Source organism: Anser cygnoides, chromosome 3, assembly GCF_040182565.1.
Source record: "Anser cygnoides isolate HZ-2024a breed goose chromosome 3, Taihu_goose_T2T_genome, whole genome shotgun sequence".
Classification (NCBI taxonomy): Eukaryota; Metazoa; Chordata; class Aves; order Anseriformes; family Anatidae; genus Anser; species Anser cygnoides.
The window spans coordinates 57,487,129-57,508,267 of NC_089875.1; the positions used below are offsets into that span (position 1 = coordinate 57,487,129).

The 21,139-nt window shown below is 42.8% G+C and overlaps 1 protein-coding gene and 1 long non-coding RNA gene across 3 annotated transcripts in view; one reads left to right on the top strand and one right to left on the bottom strand.

Annotated features, from left to right (window-relative positions):
- EZR (ezrin) overlaps nucleotides 1–19,318 on the bottom strand; it is a 37,483-nt gene extending 18,165 nt beyond the window's left edge. Inside the window, exons 1-3 of one of the 2 annotated variants that reach the window (XM_048080743.2) lie at nucleotides 19,188–19,318; nucleotides 18,954–19,030; nucleotides 2,235–2,318 (exon numbers count right to left, since the gene is read on the bottom strand). In XM_048080743.2, the coding sequence (XP_047936700.1) occupies nucleotides 2,235–2,318; nucleotides 18,954–18,965 (96 nt within the window). In that variant the 5' untranslated portion in view covers nucleotides 18,966–19,030; nucleotides 19,188–19,318. Of the gene's footprint in view, nucleotides 1–2,234; nucleotides 2,319–18,953; nucleotides 19,031–19,171 lie in introns of both variants that reach the window. The other variant, XM_048080742.2, reaches the window with a different exon arrangement.
- A 112-nt stretch (nucleotides 19,319–19,430) lies between these two features.
- On the top strand, nucleotides 19,431–20,599 carry LOC136790248 (uncharacterized). Its single transcript, XR_010829772.1, has 2 exons — nucleotides 19,431–19,614; nucleotides 20,198–20,599. It is a non-coding gene; the product is annotated as an uncharacterized lncRNA (long non-coding RNA).
- The last annotated feature ends 540 nt before the right edge of the window (nucleotides 20,600–21,139 follow it).

Consider the following 21,139-nt stretch of genomic DNA (forward strand, 5'->3'; position numbering starts at 1 on the left):
TACATTTAAGATAGCAAAGCCAATAAGCACAAGGGCACTGCCTGAGTAATTCTGTTAGCTGACAGCCAGGCCAAGAAATCATCTCGTGGTTTTTAAAGACAGCCCTTCTTCTTCAATACCCTTCCCCTCCCCCCAGTGGTTCTGCATTTCAAGTTGGGCCACTCCCCATTCCAGGGAAAACCTGTTGCCTCCATAGGCTTTAACTGGGTGTAAACTCCATCTCCAAGATCAGGGTCCAGTAAAAGACGGGCACAGCAGAAGGGAAGAGGGGCTGTCAGAACAGTTGAAATTAAACAGTCTTAAGCTGCTCAAGTCTGTGCTGCCATTATACCAAAGTCTGTCTCCTCTTGATGTGCAGAAGTACAACCCAACAAGGTAAAGGCCACTGGTAACTTTCCAATCACACGTTTTAAATCCCAGCTACAGGACGAAAGGACCAAGTCTTCATGAGGTAATTTTCCATCCCAGAGCACACCAAGTACTACAACAAGCACTATCTTCACGAGAACTACCTAGACAGCAGATTAGAAGTATCTTGGATCTGAAGAATCCTGCCTTTTTCCATCTTCTCAGGAGTTTGTGCTTCTCTAGTTTCTCTTCTGACAGAGAAAAGATCCTGACTCTTTACAGAAAGAAAGATGACAAATATGTGGGCAAAAAAAACCTTTTTGAACCTTTGTCATCAGGAATACAGGACGTATTTATACTCTCTGGTCTAGGCATTGCTTTTAAACACCTAGCTTTTAGACACTTGGATTGTTGTACCCTCAGAGATGAAACTTGAGGGAGCCATGCTAACGGGGGGTGGGGGGGAGGTGAGGAAGTTACCCAAATATGCAATGGTAGTCAGCAGGCAATAGAAGTTCAAACACTAAATGCTGGTTGCATAAAAACACAGGTGTTTCAGACGCACTTCAACAAATTTCCAGTGAATACTTGAAGTTTATCCCACACCAGCGATAATGAAAAGGACTTACTTAGAACTAGTACTAAACAAAGAACGTGTAGTACTCTATTGCATACCGCAAAGTTTTTCAATTATTATAATTTAGTTTCCTCCTTTCACTCCACAAAATAAAGAAATAATTTTTTGGGGGGGGGGGGGCGGGGGGGGGGTTGGAGAGGAGTACTTCTTACTGCAATCTGTACAATTGCCGTAACGCTTAACAACTTCTAGCTAACTCACTGAAATGAGAAACTACCAAGAAAAACTTGGAAGAAATGAATGTTGTTTAGCCAGCTTCACCTACCTGAGTTAAAGCTCAACCACCCTTTGCTATCAAGGCTAGCAGGGGACAAGGGGAGAAGTGCAAAGTAATTGCTGCAGTGCTTCATGAACAATACGCATAAGTATTCACAAGTCTGCATAGATCAACTTAGTTTTCAGTTTCAGCAGCAATATTTAGAAGCAAGCTCTTTTTTTCTTTTTTGAATTCCAGATGTTGTTGATTTTTTCTGCTGAAATCTAGATCTTAAATCAGTTTTATAAGGGCAAGGTACATAGGACTAACAAAGTTCCACAAAGCGCTCTTTGTTTGGTTTAGTTGTCTTTACCTGACCTTTGGTAGGTGCATCTCTAAACAGACCTGTATATTGTTAATGCAGTCACAGGACGAGTAACAGTAAGAGCGGGGAGTCCCTTGGAGGACTCATGTCCTCCGCTTCCTTAGGAATCCCTGGAGGCAGACTGGATAAGACTCCACTCTGTCCTGCTGCATAAGGGCTTCTTAAAAGGCGCGATGCTATAGCTTCTGTATGGTGATCAAACTCTTATATTTTTTTAATAGTGTGGCAAACTCAAACATCCATGGCAAGTAGCAACCTCCAACTCAGCTTCTTAATGAATCCAGCTGCACCTTCACCAACCACCTAAAGACCTGATTCTGAAGAGTTTTATGTACAGGGACAACACTCAAACTTGAAAGTTTCAGTAATGAATAAAAGTTAAGCTGTATTTCACACTACCTGTGCTGTCCAGATCTAGACATGTCTAGATGCCTTATGACACTTCATCACCCAACACTGCTAGGAAGACAGGTTTCACTGGAACATAACATCTGCAAGAACCTTCAGTTATTTCTTTCACTGTGATGGAATTTAGAGAACTTAGGAACAGGGCCCTTTGATTAGGAGGTAGAGAAAGGTAGGTTTGGAATTCAGTCTTAAGCAAACATTATACTCTCCAATATACTCTAAATTTAGGCAAAAAGAGCCCATACCAACACTGTACTGACCTGGTCAAACAGCTGTTTGCCTGTAGTGTTCGGCTGGATGGCAAACTCCAGCTCTGCATCCACAGTAACAACTCGAACATTGATCTAAGGAGAAAAACAAAAAGCATTGTTTTAGGTACCTTGAAAGCTATTTCTCAATGTTAACACAGTACTTTGCGTACAATACAGTCTCCATGCTTTGAGGAAAAACCCTTATAATATACACTTAAGATTAGATTTTTGTTATCACATCAGCAAACTTAATTGGGGCACTGACTTAGCTGTCTTATCCAAATTGCTCTGCAGGTTTTCCTATTCAATGCGGAATTGGATTTGGCTTTAGGTTAAATGAGGGGGCATCTTAGAGTTGGCTGTCTCCAGGCCTAAAACCCCTTGGACTAAGGGTTTCTTCAAGCACACAGCATAGTTGCCTGCAGGCCATCCCTTGGATTACAGAAGGCCCTAATGACTAAATTAAATTTGAGACTTATAATTTAACTGTCATTATGTTAGAGCTGGAATTAATCTGGGGCTTTAAAGGCAAAAGGCTACAGATTATTCTTATGAAGCAATCAGCATTAACCTGAAAAACATTCATTATTCCTGTCATAAAAATCTACTCAGCGAAGTGACAGCAGTTATAGGTACTGACTGATACTATAGGGCATGAATTCACTTACAGCTAATGCTGTTAGTGAAGAAGCACCTTGGCCAGACTTGTTGCAATAACAGAAGTAGAGTGCAAGACCGAAGTTAGCATTGTATGCAGAAGACAAGAGTGTTTAACTAATCAGTAGAAAAAGTCTATTAGCAGTTAAATCAGGAGACAAAAAGAAACAACCAAGCTTGCAGGAAACGGCATAATGACCAGGAAGGTAATGACAAATCAAGAGAGGATTCTCTCTAACTCTCCCAACTACAAAAAACTATGCCACTTGCAATATTATACTGTATCTCAATAAATAAATAACATCCCCAAACAAATTAAGAGCCCAAACCCAGATGACCATGCAGTATCCTTCTAATAAGTCAGATTTGTAACCTGGTGTTTCAAAAAAAAAAAAAAAGAAAAAAGAGTACTTGTAAACACAAGACCAGACAACAGGTAATCTAAACACATAAGATTTCACGACATTTTCCCAACATCTTTATAAATGTCATGTTAAAGACGGCAAGAGCTGACAGACCCGGAGAGCCTGCCCCAGCTGCAGCACCGGCATCCAGTGCAGGGGCACATCTCTGAAGAAACAAGAGGATGTGGTAGAATAGGGACTGAATCACTCGCTACAAAACCTTGACACTGCAGCAGTTTCCAGTCACTTCATTATGTATATTTAAACTCTAGGGTAAGTGTCAGGTGAACTAACATGTTACAGTTAACAGGGAAGTGTGAATAAAACAAGTTGCCTCAGCTTGTTTGAGTCAAATGCAATGCAAAATTGTGATCTTTTTCAGGGAGCAAGGAAGGCATCAACTGTCTTTTAACCTTCATAGAGATGTTTTTCTAATGTTTTCCCAGATGACAGAGGACTCTCCTAGAGAAAGATGACTCAAAGTAGTTTCCAGGTCACGGAACCCCAGAACTGAACCAGACAAGGTGACTGCTTAGGTGTCCTGTCACTTTCAAGCTGCATTTTTAAAGCAGCATCCTTAAAAATAAAATAAAATCCTAATTTAAATAAATTGCTTTAAACACAATAAAAGTAAAACCTTTCCTGATTGCCCTAAGAGCTCCTTTTCACAGCTGTAGCACTTGGGATCTCTAAGGACTCACTGCAGTATGCTTAAGGTCTTCTTCCTGTGCCATAGGAACCAAAGGTTTCCCCAAAGAGTGTAACGAGTGTAGCAAGGGAAGGGAAGTTCAGATACCAAATTCTCAAGAACGGTAAGACTGCAATTTGAAGATGTGACCTTAAAAAGCTCCTGTTGCTTAATCCCTCTCAGCAATAAATCCCTAATCATATTCTAATCCCTTCCTACCCCCCTCAAGAAAACATATGCTCATAATCCGCTGTTTTGTGTGGTGCAAGTTACTTGTACTTCTGGCTACAACACCACAGTAGGTGTAAAATAAGTATTACCTTACAAATTAAAGGAATTGAAAGGACGTGCTTCTCAAACCTTACCAGAGAAGGTTTGGGCTGTCGGCTGAGCGCTGAACTCCAATCAGTACCAGGATGCTCATCTTTCACTTTATCTCCTTAATGGTTATTTATTAGTTCAAAACAAAACATGTTCCCTATTCTAAAGGAATACCCTATATTACTTCAACTCTAAAAGATCCTTCTGGACACAGTCCCCTTCTTAAAATGTCAGCTAAACAGTGAGCTAGTTAGTGCTTAGAATCCACCTGCTACATCTTCCAAAAACGTTGCTAGCATTAAGACCAAAAATGGAAGTCATCCTCTTTACACTTCAATTATGTAGTCATAAGCATGGAGAATGGAGAACATGACTGCTTGGTCATCGAAAAGCTCCCAAGGACACTTGGGGCACGTGGTAAAGGTTAACTTCTGTGTTCTCCAAAGGGCTGAATGACCAGCAGGATACAGAGGAATTCCCTTGTGTGCCAGCAGACAAGCCCTGAGCCACACGAGAGGCAGACTAAGGAGAGACAGGATATCTAGCAGTTGTCATTTCCATGAGTAGATGGTTGCCTGGAAAAATCCTTTGAGCCTCCTTCCTGCCGTATTACATCCTTTTGCTTCTCATCTCCAAACTGGAGTCTGGATTTCAAGACGAACATAATGGTTTTAGCAGTATTTCTAAATGTATGTCCTACAACCACTCCACATGAGCTTTCAGCACGGGGAAGCTAGTAATGAAACAGGCAACCTGAGCCTAATTCACTTGAAACTCTGGTTTGGGCACTCTAAAAAAAAACTTCTATGTCTGTCAGGCAAAGGGGAGATCAATGTGGCATACAGCTCAGACCATAAGAAACTCGCCATGGCACCAAGATGATTAAATCAAAGCCCAACATGAAAAACAATTCAAGGTATTGCTGGGGAGGGAACAACTCAGACTAATTCCTATCAGCAACAAAAAGAGCAAGACACAGTTAAGAAAACTTTGACAATTGAAACTCTGCTTATCCCATGTAGGCAAGGCAAGGCAGGTCATTTTTAAGATCCCTACCAAGTCCCAGCAGTATCCCAGGACAAAAATTTAAGCAAGCAGTTTTTAATTGTTTCATAACAGTGAGAGGGGAGAGATGGCAAAGAAGAATGCATGACTTACACATGAAGTAAGTTTTTAAATGCACATAAGAAGCTAAAAATCCTGGACAGATATAGCTTCCCAATCCACAGGCTCATGCCATAAAACTTTGATTACACTTCCATGCCCAAGACTAACATACTTAAAACAAATCAAAAATAAGGCCTTAGAGGACTTGTGTGTTCTGAAACATTACAGAACACAAGGCTTTCATTTTCCTGTCTTAGGACGCATAAAACTACTAAGAAATTTGATCCAGAGGGGGGAAAAATAAACAAACATGCAGTTGAAAACACAATGCCATTTGCATTAAAAGGAAAATAAGCTCCATGAGTCATAAAGACAACAGAAACTGAAGAGTTTATTCCACTGAATTACTGAATGCTAATTCCATGAATTCAGGCTGTCCAGGATAGACTGTTATCTACATTTCCAACTGGGACAGGAAAGTGGAAGTAAAATTAAAGATGGACTGGAGAGAACTTTAAAATAAACTTTATATAATCTTAAAACAATGGAGAGTTCCTGTACTAGAAGTTGCAGTAGTTAGAATGGGATCTCCCTTTCTTCAGTAGTGCCCTCAGGTCTTACTTGTTTTTGTTTTCTGCCCCTTGAGCCATCTCCTCTAACACTAAACCAGGAGATCACTCTGTGGGACACTGCAGCCTTTTGTAGATTGTGCACCATACAGAAACTCAGAAAATTAAAAGTGCCATCTGAAAAACAGGTTCAGAAAACTCTCTCTTTAAGGAGGCAATGTGTTGCCAACCAGCTAAGTTGCAACATCTCTGCGCAAGACCTGAGACCTAGATAACAACCCAAGACGACATTGCCTCAGTCCCTCTCTCTCATAAATGCGTGATTCCCAGGTGTGCTGGGCGCTGTATATGCACAGGTAACTTTTTGACTGAAGCCTGACTCTTGGGCTACGGCTTGTTGGTCCAGAATCCATCTCTGGTTGCAGCCAACAAGGTATCTTTGGAGTTGACCATCTACCTCCTGATATTGAGCTGCTCTATTGTAAAACATCCCACGCTGAAGGGGAAAAGAAGGGTGGAATGAGGGTGTGGGTGGGGAGAACAACACATGTACCCCATACACAGCAAGCCACTGTGGATATTTTACATACTGATGCTTGAAAGAAACCCAATTGCGCAAGTTCATAGTTCACTGAACTATTTTATTATACAAGTGAAGCTTTGCAAGTCATTTAAAATACTATACAATTTATTTTCATAAGATAAAGGACAGTAAATACCAACCTTTACACATACACATAGAGAAACCAGTACTTTGTGTGTTCCATATTGTCATTATGCAGCTCTAAACACCTCTGATAATGCTCAGGAATGCTTGCTTCCTCTTTTCAAGGAGAGGTAAAGACCAGAGTCTCTTAAATAGCAGGTTTGCAGGTACAAATGCTAGTGAAGTATCTTTCCGAGTGGTGGCAACTAGCACTTCATAATGGAGAAACCTAGATAGGAATGCCTTCTTTCTTCAGTCACTGGAAATTCCAGGTAAGCAGCTAGCACACACAGGCAAACCGACCACCTAGCACAGAGGGGACAAGGGGTTGTTGAAGTGCTGCACCTATACAGCACTTACTGTGAAAAATATGTATGTGGGCCTATTAAAGCTCCTTGAACGCACCCAAAGTGTCCGTATAGCACATGGATGCGCTTGTGCTGAAGAAATACAGCTGTCTTAACAAGAAATAATTGAAAACAGTAGTAGTAGGAATCAGACCAAGTCAGCCTTGCATCCTCACCTCTGCAGGTTCGTATGCTATTTCTGCTCCTCCGCCACGCACACAACTACTATTATATTCGTAATAAATAACAGACAGGCTTTTTGCCCTGAGTTGCAATGTGTCTGCATGGACGGAGTAATTACATTTCCACCTTAGCAACCAGACCTGTTTGTAGATGTTTATACCGATTAGGCATCTGGTAACAGGAGAGGCAATTTCACATAGCAGCATCGGGAAGGGCACCGAAACTGCTCCCTGTGCCTCTGCCTTCCATGTATTAGCAGCGTTCATTGATTGCAGGCCCACCCATAATGAGAGAACATCGCCAGCTCTGTCTGATGACAGCTACTGTGCTGCTAACTGATAGAGTAACTACAGTTCCTGCAGCTGGATAGTATCTTGGAAAAAAAATCAGATTTGTTCAGGTAAAAAACAAAACAACAACAACCACCACCAAAAAAACATACTAGGTGCTCCAGAGCTCAGACCCAACCTGCTAACACTTCACTGTCTCCACAAGTCACTGAAGTCAACAGCTAGTGGTTCAGGGACCGTGGAAGGGCAAGGAGAACTCTGGGAGTGTAAGTAGCTTGAATAGCCCGAGAAAACAGAGATTAGTTCAATTTCTTATGTTATTCCTTAGTACCTATAGACTCAGACATGTCAAGAACACATCACTCAGAGCCAGTTCTACTTCTCTGACAGAATAACGTGCCTAATGGATCAAGCTTCATCTAGTAACAATATATGATGTGGTCCTATATGACACAGACTTGGTACACAACAAATCTGAGCAATGTGAATATTACAACTGACAAGTCGTGCACCTAAATACTCCATAGCTCCTGACAAGGCAGGAGACAATGTTGTATCAAGCCAGCAATCAGCTCTCTCCGCTGCAGGGTTGCCAAAGCATGACTTCCAGCCTGACTGGACTCAGCACCTTCATCTTCCCGGAACACGGATTAGGGACATGCACTCTGACCTGGTCATGGCTGGCAAACATCTTGAAAGTGGGATGTGTGTGTGGGCTGCAGTGCAGTGAGTAAGAAAATGTGGTTAAGTACTCTCACAGCCCCTGAAAATGGAGCACACTCACAAGTCTGCACAGAGCATCCAGTGGAAAACAAAAACTGTTTAGGAGGCCAGGGCTAGAATTCAAAGATCTTGCTAAGTCTGAGAAATAGTTGCAAATGTTTCATGTGGGAAGGTGAGAATGGACAAGAAACAGACAAGGAGATGAACAAATTACAGGCTTATAAAACAATGGGCTGTTTGCCCCAAACCAGCAGGACTGCAGATAAGGATGTGGTCTATTATTAATCCCCCCCCAAGAACACTGCATTTCCTGGTGTGATGCTATTGCATAGAAAGAAAAATTGCATTCTTGAGTGTATTTGTCACCGGAAGCATTACTGAAGATGACTGCTCTGTTCTGCTTGCCTGGTGACTTGCCAGCTGGAATGCTGTCACCCACATTTGAATACTTCTTTAGGAAGGAAACAAGTTAATCAAGGAAAGTCTGCACTAAACCATAGGTCAGTTTTTTTTCCTAACCTATGAAAAACTGGATTTGATTTGATAGCATGTCACTGATCTCTTTTGAAGGGGAGCCATCTGAAACATGAACCATTTGTAGAGGACAGCAATTTTTAAACCCAAAAGCAGAACAACAAAAAGACTCGAGCAGTTTGGTGACAGGAGAGGAAACAGCCTCATCAGCTCACAAAACATGAGCAGGGAACGGCCTCACCGGCATCCACCTGACTGACCAGGTAAGCTCACTGCGCCGATTCAACCGACCCAGTTTCTCAGCACACCGCATTAAATCAAAGAGACCTGACTGAACCAAAGGCCGTGTCCATTTCAGGTCTCATTGTGTTAAACGCTGCTTCCTCATGGCAAATAAATGGGAACATTAAGTCACGTTCCCCAGGAATTCCTCCGAGTTTATGAAGCAGAGTTAGATACCGCTGCATTTGCGGCAGGTAAGATTAGAGTTGAACAGGCTGGTCTTTGTTCTTTAAAAACCCGCTCACCTTCCCGTGAGAGGGGAAAATACCACTGAGGGTAAATACAGGGGTATATAATAGTCTAGAAAGCTGGCAGTTAGTTTCAGATCGTTCAGCATGGTTGTTAGCCACATCTACTAGTCACCTCTAAAGCAACAGCTTGTACAACCGTAACTTTTTTGTACTAATCTTCAGTATTTATGGAGCTACACTTAATTTAAGTTTCTTAGATTTACTTAGGGCAATGGGAGTCCAGGTACGTGCTGCTTGCATGTAAGGTGAAAAAGCCTTATAACAGCTTACGTGGAAATTCTTCTGAAGACAGAAAAAGTACTTTGATGGGAAGCCAAGAATAATTTTGATATGAAATTGGAAAGCTAAAGACTCTCCTGGATGAAGGCTGGGGGTTGTACACATGGGCAGGAAAACCTTGAACACCCAGATCTGGGGAGTCATCTAGAATTTCCAGTTTTAGCAGAGCAGACTGAATTTTCAGGACAAAATTACCCCCCACCCCATACACAGATTACAAGAAGGCTGATATATTGAGTTTGATTTTGCTGTCAGGTCACTTGGCTCTTCTTTGCGAGATAGCGTGAAACCTTCCATACAATCAAACATGAGAATAATCCTAGAATGTGATTTCAAACTTATTTAGTTTAGATATGCAGAAGATGAAATGTCATACTAAATTACACGCCTCTTTCAGTTTCCTTAACCAAAGCCTGATACATCTTCTATTAGCAAACAATAAAACCGAGTAGCAGGCATCTGTGTGAAATGCTGAGCAGCAGTCACAGATGCACTTCGGTTCTCAACGTAAGGTCAAGCAGTAACACCCTGCATGCCACAAGATCATGAACACTTCATGCAGCTGTGGGAACTGTGTATAACCCTACATCTTTAACCACCCTTGCTCCCAGATGAGTCCATCTCAGCTGCAGGCATCCAACAGTGCCCACCTGTGTTCAAGTAACATTTGCTCCTCAGTGGAACTGCAAAGACAAAAAATGCTCTTTCCAGGAAGAAAAATAAATAAATAAAACCTTTCTTCACTAACCAAAGTTTCCCCAACTCTTTCCTAACACACAAACTGTATCATTCTGTCTCCAGTTATAAAGAAAATTAAAAATTGAGACAGTAGTTTTTTTTTTTTTTTTTAAGATTACCTAGGGGCATCCCTATGCCCTAACAAGACATAAAGCAACATAATTTAACCCTGAAATGCCCCTAGATATTACCCTTAAACAACCCCCCTTCAATTAGGGAGATCAGATGTTTTCCACAAAAACCGCTTGATCTTACTTTCTCTGAGGGCAGGAGGGATGATTTGCCCTCAACATAGAACAAGTCAGGAACCAGTTTGAGGGCTTAATGTGTTCTGTTGAAAAAAAGTAACACTTGAAGTCTCTCTGATGCTGTGCACTAGGAATATCTGCATACAAGCAACAGATCTCTTTAAAGAACAAGCGCGCAGCCGGTGACAGCAGACTCGTCACGGCACTGCTGCTTGGGCGAGCCATCTGCCCCCAGCGAGCGTTAGGACAGATTTAAGAACACAGACTGCAGCAACAACAGGTCCTTTGTACCTAAAGGATAAATACAGAGGGAAGCTGGAGGCCGCTGGATCAAACTGCTCCACACACAGACTGTTTTGTCATGACAACCATCACATCCAATTAAACATAATGAAGTTGCAAGCTAAGGCTTTACACATGAAGTTTAAAGGAAACCCCACAACCAATCCTCAAATAAGCCTCATCTCACCATGTCAGAATTCAGTAGGAACCAGACAGTTTTTGTGGTTTTCCATCAGAAATATTAGCATGAGGCCAAGTGCAGATATTGATGTTCAAGCTATTAACTTTTATTCTAGTTTCATAATCTTTTAAAGTAACTTTACATCTCTAATACTTATGTCAGTCATCTACATAACATGATCCTTCTGCAATCCCTGCAAGAGAAAAGCAAAATATTTGAGTATCTCATCGTCTTGATCCAGAACAAAAACAACACTTCATATCTATGTTGTTTCCAAACGAAAATGCCGAGCAGGCAGGCAGTGATTTACACAGCAGCTGAATTTCACAGTACCAACTAGCAACAAACAGGAACAGTGGCTGAAGGGATGAATTACCTAAACAAAAGCTGCAAGAGCCTCGGAGCTTTCCACGAATACTAGCACTAATATTGGCACCTTTTATTCCAGTGCTTATGCAGAGGCATAGATTCTAGAGTGTAGTATGCATAAAAAACAGAAAACAGTAATTCTTAAGAGTCAAAATCTGACAGATACTCACCTCGAGACTGTGCAACAACAAAACCTGCCAGCACTCAACACTTTTTCAGTAGACCCTGCATGAGCAGTACTAGCACGAGATACAATGATTGTTCTTCTGCAGTAGAAGAACAGCACATTAGACTGCAGCAGAACGGGCAGTGTGACCACAAGGAGAGGCTGTGACTTATTTTCTTAAGATTATGCTCTGAGAGTCTGAGGAGACTAAGAACTGACTGTTGGAAAGAAGCTTTCAACAGCGGTGCTCTTCCCAGATGTAGACATCACAAGAGGCAGAACTATTTTGCACCAGACATGAACCGGAAAGAGTTTACAAAGAACAACTAACTCCTATGCAAGGATCAACCAAGTGCATTAGGACTTCTCAGTTTGGAAGGAAGTTAACACAGGCTAGGACGTAAGAGCACAAAGTCACAACAGACATGGACAGAGTGGACAAGGACCAAGTGTTCAGTGCCTGTAACAACAGAAAAAGCAGGACACATCAAAGCTGGTCAGTTCTGAACATGAGAAATCAGTTCCTCAAACGGAGCTGCAGCAAGGAGTTTTGTAGGTAACTTCTCAAACATCGTGAAGGTTATCTAGGACAGCCTCACGGATGCTGGAGTTCACATGTTTTCAAGGGGAGACTGGACAAGTTCACCGAAATCCATTTAGTAACTCATTAGATAGGAACTTCAGGCCTCCAATACCCCAGCAGCTCAGAGGAAAGCAATGGTGCGTATCTTTCAAACGCTCTTCCTCAGGCATCAGCTTTTGGCCAACAACAGCAGCGCAGCGTTAGGCTGGAGGGGCTTTCCGCCTGACCCGGTGAGGCCAGCCACATTCTTACAGAAGTCAAAGTGCAGGAAGAACATGAACTGCATTTGCTTAAGGAGAAATAGCAGTGCGACATGTCACAGCAGCCCAGGTAATGATGTGTGTTTGTTCATCATTCTAGTTATGAATCCATTTGTCAGAGAGGGATTTATTGATTTGATACCTCACCCCTCTGTTTTACCTGCTCTATAATCAGGTTCTTTCACTTTATCTCATGGACTTCGGCGGAACCCATCACATGGCATTCGCAAAATTTATGAGTAGGATTATATGATGTGATCGCCTACAATAGCCTGACAGCCTGATACACGCCCAACTCGCTGCAGTGCTTACACTTCCCAGCCAGGTACTTTAAACACTATGCAACAGGTACTGTTTGCTCCCAGATAAAGGTAGGCCACTGCAAGTCCTGGAACGTCAGCTAATCGCAAAAAGGCTGCTCTTGCAACATTATAGGTAATACAGGAAAAGTTGGAAAGATTGGTGAAATACCCCCCCTGACTCCTAAAAATGCTCATGGGGTTCTGACATGAAACTTCACAGGCCCTTCACTACTGAAATGTGATGCCAAACGTAGGTCCTAGTGATTCACAAAAGGCATACAGAGCACAGAGGGGGGCAGAAAAAGTAGCTTTGGAAACTCTGCCTGCAAGGCTGCATTGGTTTTGAAGGGGAAAGCTATCTTCCCTGATGCTCAGATCATTATATATCAATTATGCAAACCCACCTGCCAATTTATACCACATACTTTGTGTATCAGGAACATTGTATAATCACTTCTCTCTACAAAGGCAAAAAGTTAAGCCAGCTAAGCTTTCACGATTAAAGTGTATTCAGTAAGATGTTAAAGAATAACTTGAGCTCCCACAAAGAACTCTGAAGTGGCTGCAGTACAGCCTGTGAAGTCCTCTGCTGGCCTTGTCAGGCTAAATACCGGCACCCCACTACAGGCCTGAGACCCTTCAATCCCTACATCTTCAGGGCAGGCAGCCCACAGATCTGCTCTGTGTGCCTGCTGGTCTCTTGGCTGAGCTGAGCAGCTCTGTTCTGCCCAAGATTCACCAACTGGATGTCCACACACATCCCATGCTGAGGTTAGGACTGCTGCAGTGAACGGGGACATTTCCATGCTATAAATCAAGAGGAAGAGACTGTATTGGCAACGTTGCTCAGTTTTTACACTCTAGCTAGAGCACTTGCTCATGAAAGTTGGAGGGAGAATCAACTACACAGTAATCTTGTGGGGCAATTCCATACCGACATCTCAAAGCTAGCAGAAAGCTATGGAACATGTGTAAGTGGTCCTAAATACAACAGTCATTGGTATTAAGCAACAGTTTGTCCTCCTCACTCAGAAGGAGATTCCACTATTTTAATTTTGACTCGGGACTTTTATTTTAATTGACAGCTGACAGAGTCAGGTGCTCATCAGTCCCAGCCGAGCACATGCTACTCATGCTCTCTCAAAGATGAAAGCAGATGATACTTTCCATTGTGAAGCAGGGACTAGAAAGAGAAACAAAATCTGGATCTGAACAAGTGAGCACTGTGGAGGCCGTATCGCTAGCTGTTACACCAGACTAAGCCTTCCTTCCAGGCTCGCACAGTAACAATTTTCCCCCTCTCCTAGAAGGAAAAAAATCCTGCGCGCTGCTCAGTAAAATCCTGAGACCTCAGCTGCTTCAGCCGAGAGATATATTTCTCAGCTCACAGACTAAACATTACCTAATGCTGAAACCAGGTTTCAAAAACAAGAACACAACCCAGCCAAGATATATTACTTAACAGTGTGCAGCGTGGTTCAATGATCTCGGGCAGCACTGCCTTCCTTCAAGGTCAATTCAGTGATTATGGGATTTACAGTGCGCTTAAAGCTCTTTGGACACAGAGTGCCAAACAAGAGTGACACTGATGCAGGAGTCTTCAATGGTCATCAGGAAGATTTATTCTCAAGAAGTCCTGGTTTATCGCTGTGGTTTGTTTTTTTTTTTTTTTTTTCATTTTCGTGTGCATGTGTGTGGACAGAGGAAGATGTTCATGTGGGCAGAGGAAGAAGAATAGGAAGGCTCATCTTCTCCCTCTGCCCCCTAAGAACGCTAAGAAATTCTTCAGGTACTGGCTAACATTAACAGTTAACACCCTTGATTTCTCTGCAGCAGCTAGAGAACAAACTGACCTCCGAAATGCTTATTCAGCTCATACAGTAATTTGTTTTTTTGGCACAATTGTGAGCTCTTTCTCTTACAACTTTAGCCGTCTGTGAACTACTCCCTACTTTTACTATTAATAGAATCCTTCACCTTCCTCTTGCAGCCATGACTAGGACTTTGCACATATGGTAGATATAAACTTTACTTTTTGCACTAGATTATACACCTCCTGGTACCGAGTACACTAAATACCATATCATCTGACGTATTGCAATTTGTGCTTACAAGGAAAGGCAAAAATCTTATTACTGTCTAAATGTAAAGCTCTCCATAAACTAAGAGTATTTTAATTATTTATGAGAACTTATGGTTGTGATTTTTTTAATTTCAGTACAATTATAGCAATCTGATGTGAAGAAATTGAAGATAAAACATATGTGCAGTTAGAAGACACAGTCAAGAACAAACTGGGAAGATCTGGGAAATACCAATAATTACTATTATTTGCATTTTGACTGAATTCCTGTTGCTACACTCACCTCTTGACAAACTTCTTGAATTGTAATGCCAAAAGGTGCTCACAGAGACCAAAAGGCTTGGCAAAAGACCTGCACACGGTCTTCATGTTCATTTTCAGAACGCATGTATATTCAACAGCAAACAGGTACAGAGGACTCGTCTAACCACTTAATACCAAGCACACACTAGCACATTAATAATAACACAGGACTGGGAAAAACCTTTTGAGTCATCCGTTCCAGTTCCGCACTCCTACATACAGCAGCATTAAAACATATCCTTGTCAGACTTTATCTTTAAGGGTGTTAAGTCTTGGAATAGTCTCCTAATAAGACCAAGGCAGAGGGGAGGGGGGTGACAGGGGAAGGAAAAGCAACCAAAAAGTTAACTGCTCTGATGTTCAAGAGTCTCCTAAACAACGAGTCTTGCTTAAAGCATTTCTTCCTTCTCTTTGTCATTTAAACCCTTTATTTTAAAGGGGAGAGAGCAGGTAACTTAATTCTACCAGGCTAAACTAGCCCAGCATTCTTTTTGTGAGGAGGCTTTCTGCCTCCAGTCATCCCCAAAGCCTTTTGTAGGTTCTGCTTTGGATTTGTATTTTCTGGACAATGAAATGTCATTGAAAATGGTAACTTATCTTCTACGAAAGCTACCACTAGCACCTTCTATTAGTGCTTTCCATTAGAGAAACCCCACAGATTGTAGGTCAATGGACAAGAACAGCCATTCTATCAACGACCAATCCACATCCTTTCAGCCCATATACTGCGGGACCTTCTTCCACCCCTCCAAGTTTAACCGCTGAAATGGAGCTTTTACACCCCTTTATATGGTAGCCCTCTACATCACCAATACCACCACCACGGTATTGACACGTTTCAGTAGCATGCTTGGCTTCCTGAACACAGGCCATTAGTAAATATATTAGAAAAGGGTGCCTCTCTGTATTATTCACCTGTATTCTCTTTAGCACCACAAGCTGTTAGATTGCATTTACTGCTGTCCTCTCTTTAGCATTATATACATGCATACGAGTATTAAAGGTTTTTGTGTGACACTACAGAAAATGCTCTGCTGCAAAGCTGACTTCATTTCTTGTAAGGCTTTTTTTCCCTAAGAGATTTCCTAAGAAAAAAATCCACCTTCAAAAACAGTAACAGAGCATGCCGACAGGTCTGATCAAATTAAGAGGTCTATAGAACAGAGATCACATTTCCTTCTCCTTCTGTAAGTAACGTTCAACAGTCCACAGCCCTACAATTCTATTTATTAGATTGGTTTGGTTTGCAGAAGAACGTAATTCAGCTAAAATACCATCTATATAATGAGTGAAACAGAAATGAACTAGAATCATATTGATATAGGAAAAATGCAGTGAGCACAGGCACTCTAGTAATGAACAGATATGAGGCTGATCAAATAAGTTTATTGAGCATTTCACTTGTTTTCAGATAACAAAACAAGATTTGGACAAGGTGATGTCTCTTGCACTTTTGTATGTAATAATTCACCATTTGCAAAACCTAATGAACTACGGTACAAATTAGATGGAAGTTAAGCATCTGAACTGTTGATGAACTCCCAGTTAAAAACCCTTATGAACTGGGAACAAGTTATACATATATAGCTTACCTCAGAGATCTTGCTGTTACGTAACTGCTATACACAGCAGAATGTCTGTGTTAAGTTATACATTAACACTTGCCTTTATTATAAAAAAGTTACTTTAGAGTTATTTTCTGGAAGGTTTCTAAGATTTGTTTCGAGCACTGTAGACATGCATCAGATCCAACTAATTACAACTAAATGATACCACGGAATCTGGAATATATTTTGCTTTACAGCTTTTCACTATGATATACTATTAAAATACAAAATCACTAATGTTCTAGCGTTAGTGGACTTACTAGTTTACTGTGAAAGACTAAATTCCAATCATGATCTGTAAGTGCCTTGGTGCACAATTTGTTAAAATAAAAGATTTACACAGAGGTTTACCTTAGTTTTCTTAGGGATAGGGAGAAGATGATTGACAAAAACTTTGCTTCTTGCTAAGAAATAAAGATTTTAAGATGACAACTGATGACCAGCTTGTCAAACTGTACCCACATCAACATGAGATCTGCCAAACAACATTGTATTTACTTATGCCAAGCTGACAAGACATGCAAACAGCTGTAGGTAGCAAATATTTAGTACCCATATATTCGACCTACCAGAAACTAAAACTGCATCCCTGTGTTTCCACAGAGTTCACGCTATCATTCCTCACAGATGCCAAAGGCTGTTATCATGCTCTCTCTAAGCACAATTTTGCCTTTGGAGTGACATCTTTACATCCTTTCCACCGTACCCTGCAAACTGACCGAAATCCTTTTTAGCTGTATTAAGAGCAAATGAGGTGGGTTGGAAGGTCACAAATTCACTGTCTCAGTCTGAAGCAGTCAAATTAAATTGTTGTATTAAAATAGACGTGGCAAAATTCCCCTTTTCTGTTTCCAGTACGATGGCAGTTAGCCCCACTGAACAGAAGATTAAATGCAGATTGCAAAAAAAAGCGCTTACACTATACAAACTATTGACAGAGTCTTCGCCACGAATTCCAGCCGGTAGGTCACATCTCAGAAATCATCTGAGTACAGTTGTCCTTCCCCAGTGGAAGGGGGCTTACAATATTCACCTTTGTTATTCACTGGTGAGTCAGTCAACAAATAAACAAAAACATCACCATCTGTGAAGGAATAATAGCATACCCAGACCAGATATAATATTTTTTTTTTTTAAAGAGATTAAAGATTTTTTCCACTTATCCATGGCTTCCAGTACAACTTAATCCTAAACTAAGTTGTGCTTTTCAAGAAAAGCACCCTGGAATTAGCAAATGACTAATAATACTAAGAGAGAGATTATCCACACACAAACACAAAATCTTACATCTATGCTTTGTAAATTACATATTTTCTCCCCCACCTGCAGAAGGGCCCTTGCAATACACATTTTTCTATGCTGTAATACGTCATCTCCTATTGTCTAAATACATCCAGGGAGACTGAAGATTTAGCATTTCTTAAAAAGACTGGGTGCATTACTTTTTTTTTTTCCTGAAGTTTACAGGAACTACAGTGCAAGATAATTTAAGCACTTCTGTTTTGAAAAAAAAGTAAGTTAAACCAAGTTTAATGCTATGGCGGTAGAACGCCCATTGCTTATGACCATAAAGATAAGCTTGCTCACTCCAATTCCACCGGGCGTAGCTAATAATCACGTTACTCCTTTACTGCACTGCATTTTAAGAGGCACTACCCCTGTTGCAAACAGAGGGCAACAACAATCTGCTCTGATTATGCTCTTGGGGGTTCAGAAGCACGTCTGCCCCAGCGAATACCCAAAGCTTTGCATTAGGCAGTTAGCTCCTCAAGAGAATTCGTGTTTCTAACTGGCAGAGCGCAGCAGGCTTTAAAAACAAAACAAAAATACACTAGCAAACCCCTGGGGGAGGAAGCTCAAAAAAGTAAATGAGGAGTAATGAAAAAAAAAAAAAAAGCTAAGCTTAAGCAAACTTATCTGTCTTCAATAATAATAAAAAGTTACTTATTTTTGCCTTTTTTTTTTTTTTTAATAGTAGAGACTATCTGGCAATAGACCCACCAGTAGCACCGTGGCAAAAGGCATTAATGCTCTGCAATTTAGCTTTTAATCGCGAAGATGAAGCGTTTACCCTAGGCTTTCAGATGCGCGTTTCGCGTGTACAAACGCACGCCGATACCAAACGGACACCAGGGCAGTTCTGCCACCCCGGACAAGCGGCGAAGCCCCAAACCTCTCCGCCTGAGAGCCCCTGGAGGGGGCTGCACACCCCCGAGGAGGCAGGAGGGCGGCGGGGGGCAGCGGCGAAGGGCTCCGTGCCGCTCCGAGGGGACGCCCCCCGCTCCCCGTTAAGCCGCCGCGGTGCTCCTGGTGCCTAAAGCTTACCGGCTTGGGCATTTTCAGCGCTCTCGGTGCTTCCCCGGCTCGAGAGGGACACGCTCATGCAGCAGCTGCCGAACGCCCTGTGAGGAGGAGGAGGAGGGGTTGAGGATGATGAGGAGGAAGGAGCCGCTCCCGGCCACGGCGGCAGCGCAGCCCACGAGTGCGGCGCCGGCCGCCCGGCGGCGGTTAAGTACGCAGGTGGGGCCGCGGCGGTGACTCACCACCGCCGGCCATTACCCGCCGCTCCCCCAGCGCCCTCCGAGCTGCGGGGCCGGCCCCGCTCCGACGTCCCACGGCCGAGAAGGGGGGAGAAGAACCCGGCTCCTCGAGGGGATCCCGGCCGCCCCCTGCCCCCCCCCCCACCCCGGGGCGGGGCTGCCCTCGAAGCGACGGGCAACAGGTGCCTGCGGGCGGGGTGGCGACGCCGGGCGGCTGCCTTTGCCCGCCGGGTTGTCGGGGCGGCTCCGTCTCCTCCTCCTCGTTCCCCTCCGTGCCCCTCGCCCGCGGGCGCTGCCTCCCCTCAGCCCCCCGCGGCGAGCCCCCGGCGCCCTGCCCTGTCACAACATGGCCGCCGGGCCGCGCCCCGCCTGCACCTGTGTCCCAACAGTTAGTGTGTTTCCAGAAGTCCAAAATCAGGAGATGGGATTACTTAAGAACATGACAGGTTTGTGTGTCGAAGGACGTTTTCAGCAAGAAAAGTTCGAAAATCCAAGCTCAGTACAAAGCAACAGGACTAATTCAGTTGGCCGTTGAGACCAAAAAATATTGTGCAACCAGCCTAACAATTCATAGACACGCGAAGATGACACACAGTCCGTGTCTCTGCCCCTTGTTCCTTGTCCTCCTTCATCCATAAACGCGCTCCTGCAGATAAAGTATTGGTGAGTTCTGCAGGAGCTGCGGGCCTCCTGCAGCATCTCCTCGCTTGGCTGGGCATAAGAGCAGCTCGTATTTACATAGTCATGGGCAACAGCGTGTAGGACGCAGCTCTTCCGCTGTGCCGGCGATGGCATGTAGCTGAGCTGTGAGGTTAAGGAAATCATGCAGCCTGCACCCAAGCCGCTGCCTGCAACATCCCCATTTCAAGCCGCGTGCGGCTGTTTGGTGAGAAAAGGCACGGGACGAGAATGGGGAGCTGCAAAGCAAAGCGAGTAACAACCAGCAAATGGAAAAAATATAAGGCAGGGGAGACCCTGAAAGATGTCAAGGGCTGGTAAGAAAAAAAGACACCCCCGTGTTTTCTTCAGGTCCTGCATTAGAAAAGATCCAAACGGTGTCCTCCCTCACAGACTGCTCCAGGCAGCAACTGGAAGTGCTACATTCAAATGAAAGACATGTTCCTGCATCAGGTCTGTCAGAGAAAGGGGAGGGGAGCAGAGCTGGAGACTGACAGAATTCGCGGCTATGTTCCTTTCCTGTTGCATGATCCCAAGGGATTAGAAGAAGCGTTATACTGTCAAAACTGAGCCAGCGGCATGACAGCATGTAACAGCAGGCGAGAAGAAATAGTCTAAGCGAAACGGCTTCTAAGAAAGGTTCACTGGATAAAACATCTTTGGGGAACAGATATGGCCTCCATTTTCAGATGGAACAAATCCACTGAGATGTTCTTTCATCATGTTAATTTAATAAAATATGATTTATGAGGATACTTTCTGTACTCTTTTTTTTTAAGCAATAAGTTAATGCTGGGATTCAGTAGGATTCAGTGGGCATTGGACATGGGACATGGACCAGACCAGAATACCACTGTTTTGGGTAAACTGCCAAGCACAAGAAACGACTGTTCCAAGTAAGAAATACTTAAACAACCCAGTTTTTGTAGCTTTCACTCAGAAACCCAAGTAGTGTTTTTGGATTATTTTTTGGGGGGGAATATATGGATGCAAAAAATATACAGATGAGATATTTTTATTCCTTAGTGTTAACATCCATATTTTGGCTTTTTTTTGGAAAAAAAGAAAAGCCAAAATATGTTTGTGTCTGCATACCCTAGAAACAGGAGATTTTGCACAGATTTAAGGGGAGGCCCATTTTGATCCAGGGAGATTTCCATTCTCCAAATCTTTTCCTGTCTGAAGCTCAGCATGGGCTCGGAAACCATCAACCAGGGGCTCCATATTGGAGTGATACCTCATTTAAGGGATCCTAATCTCTTCAATGACTTGAATCAGTCAGGTAAGCTTGTT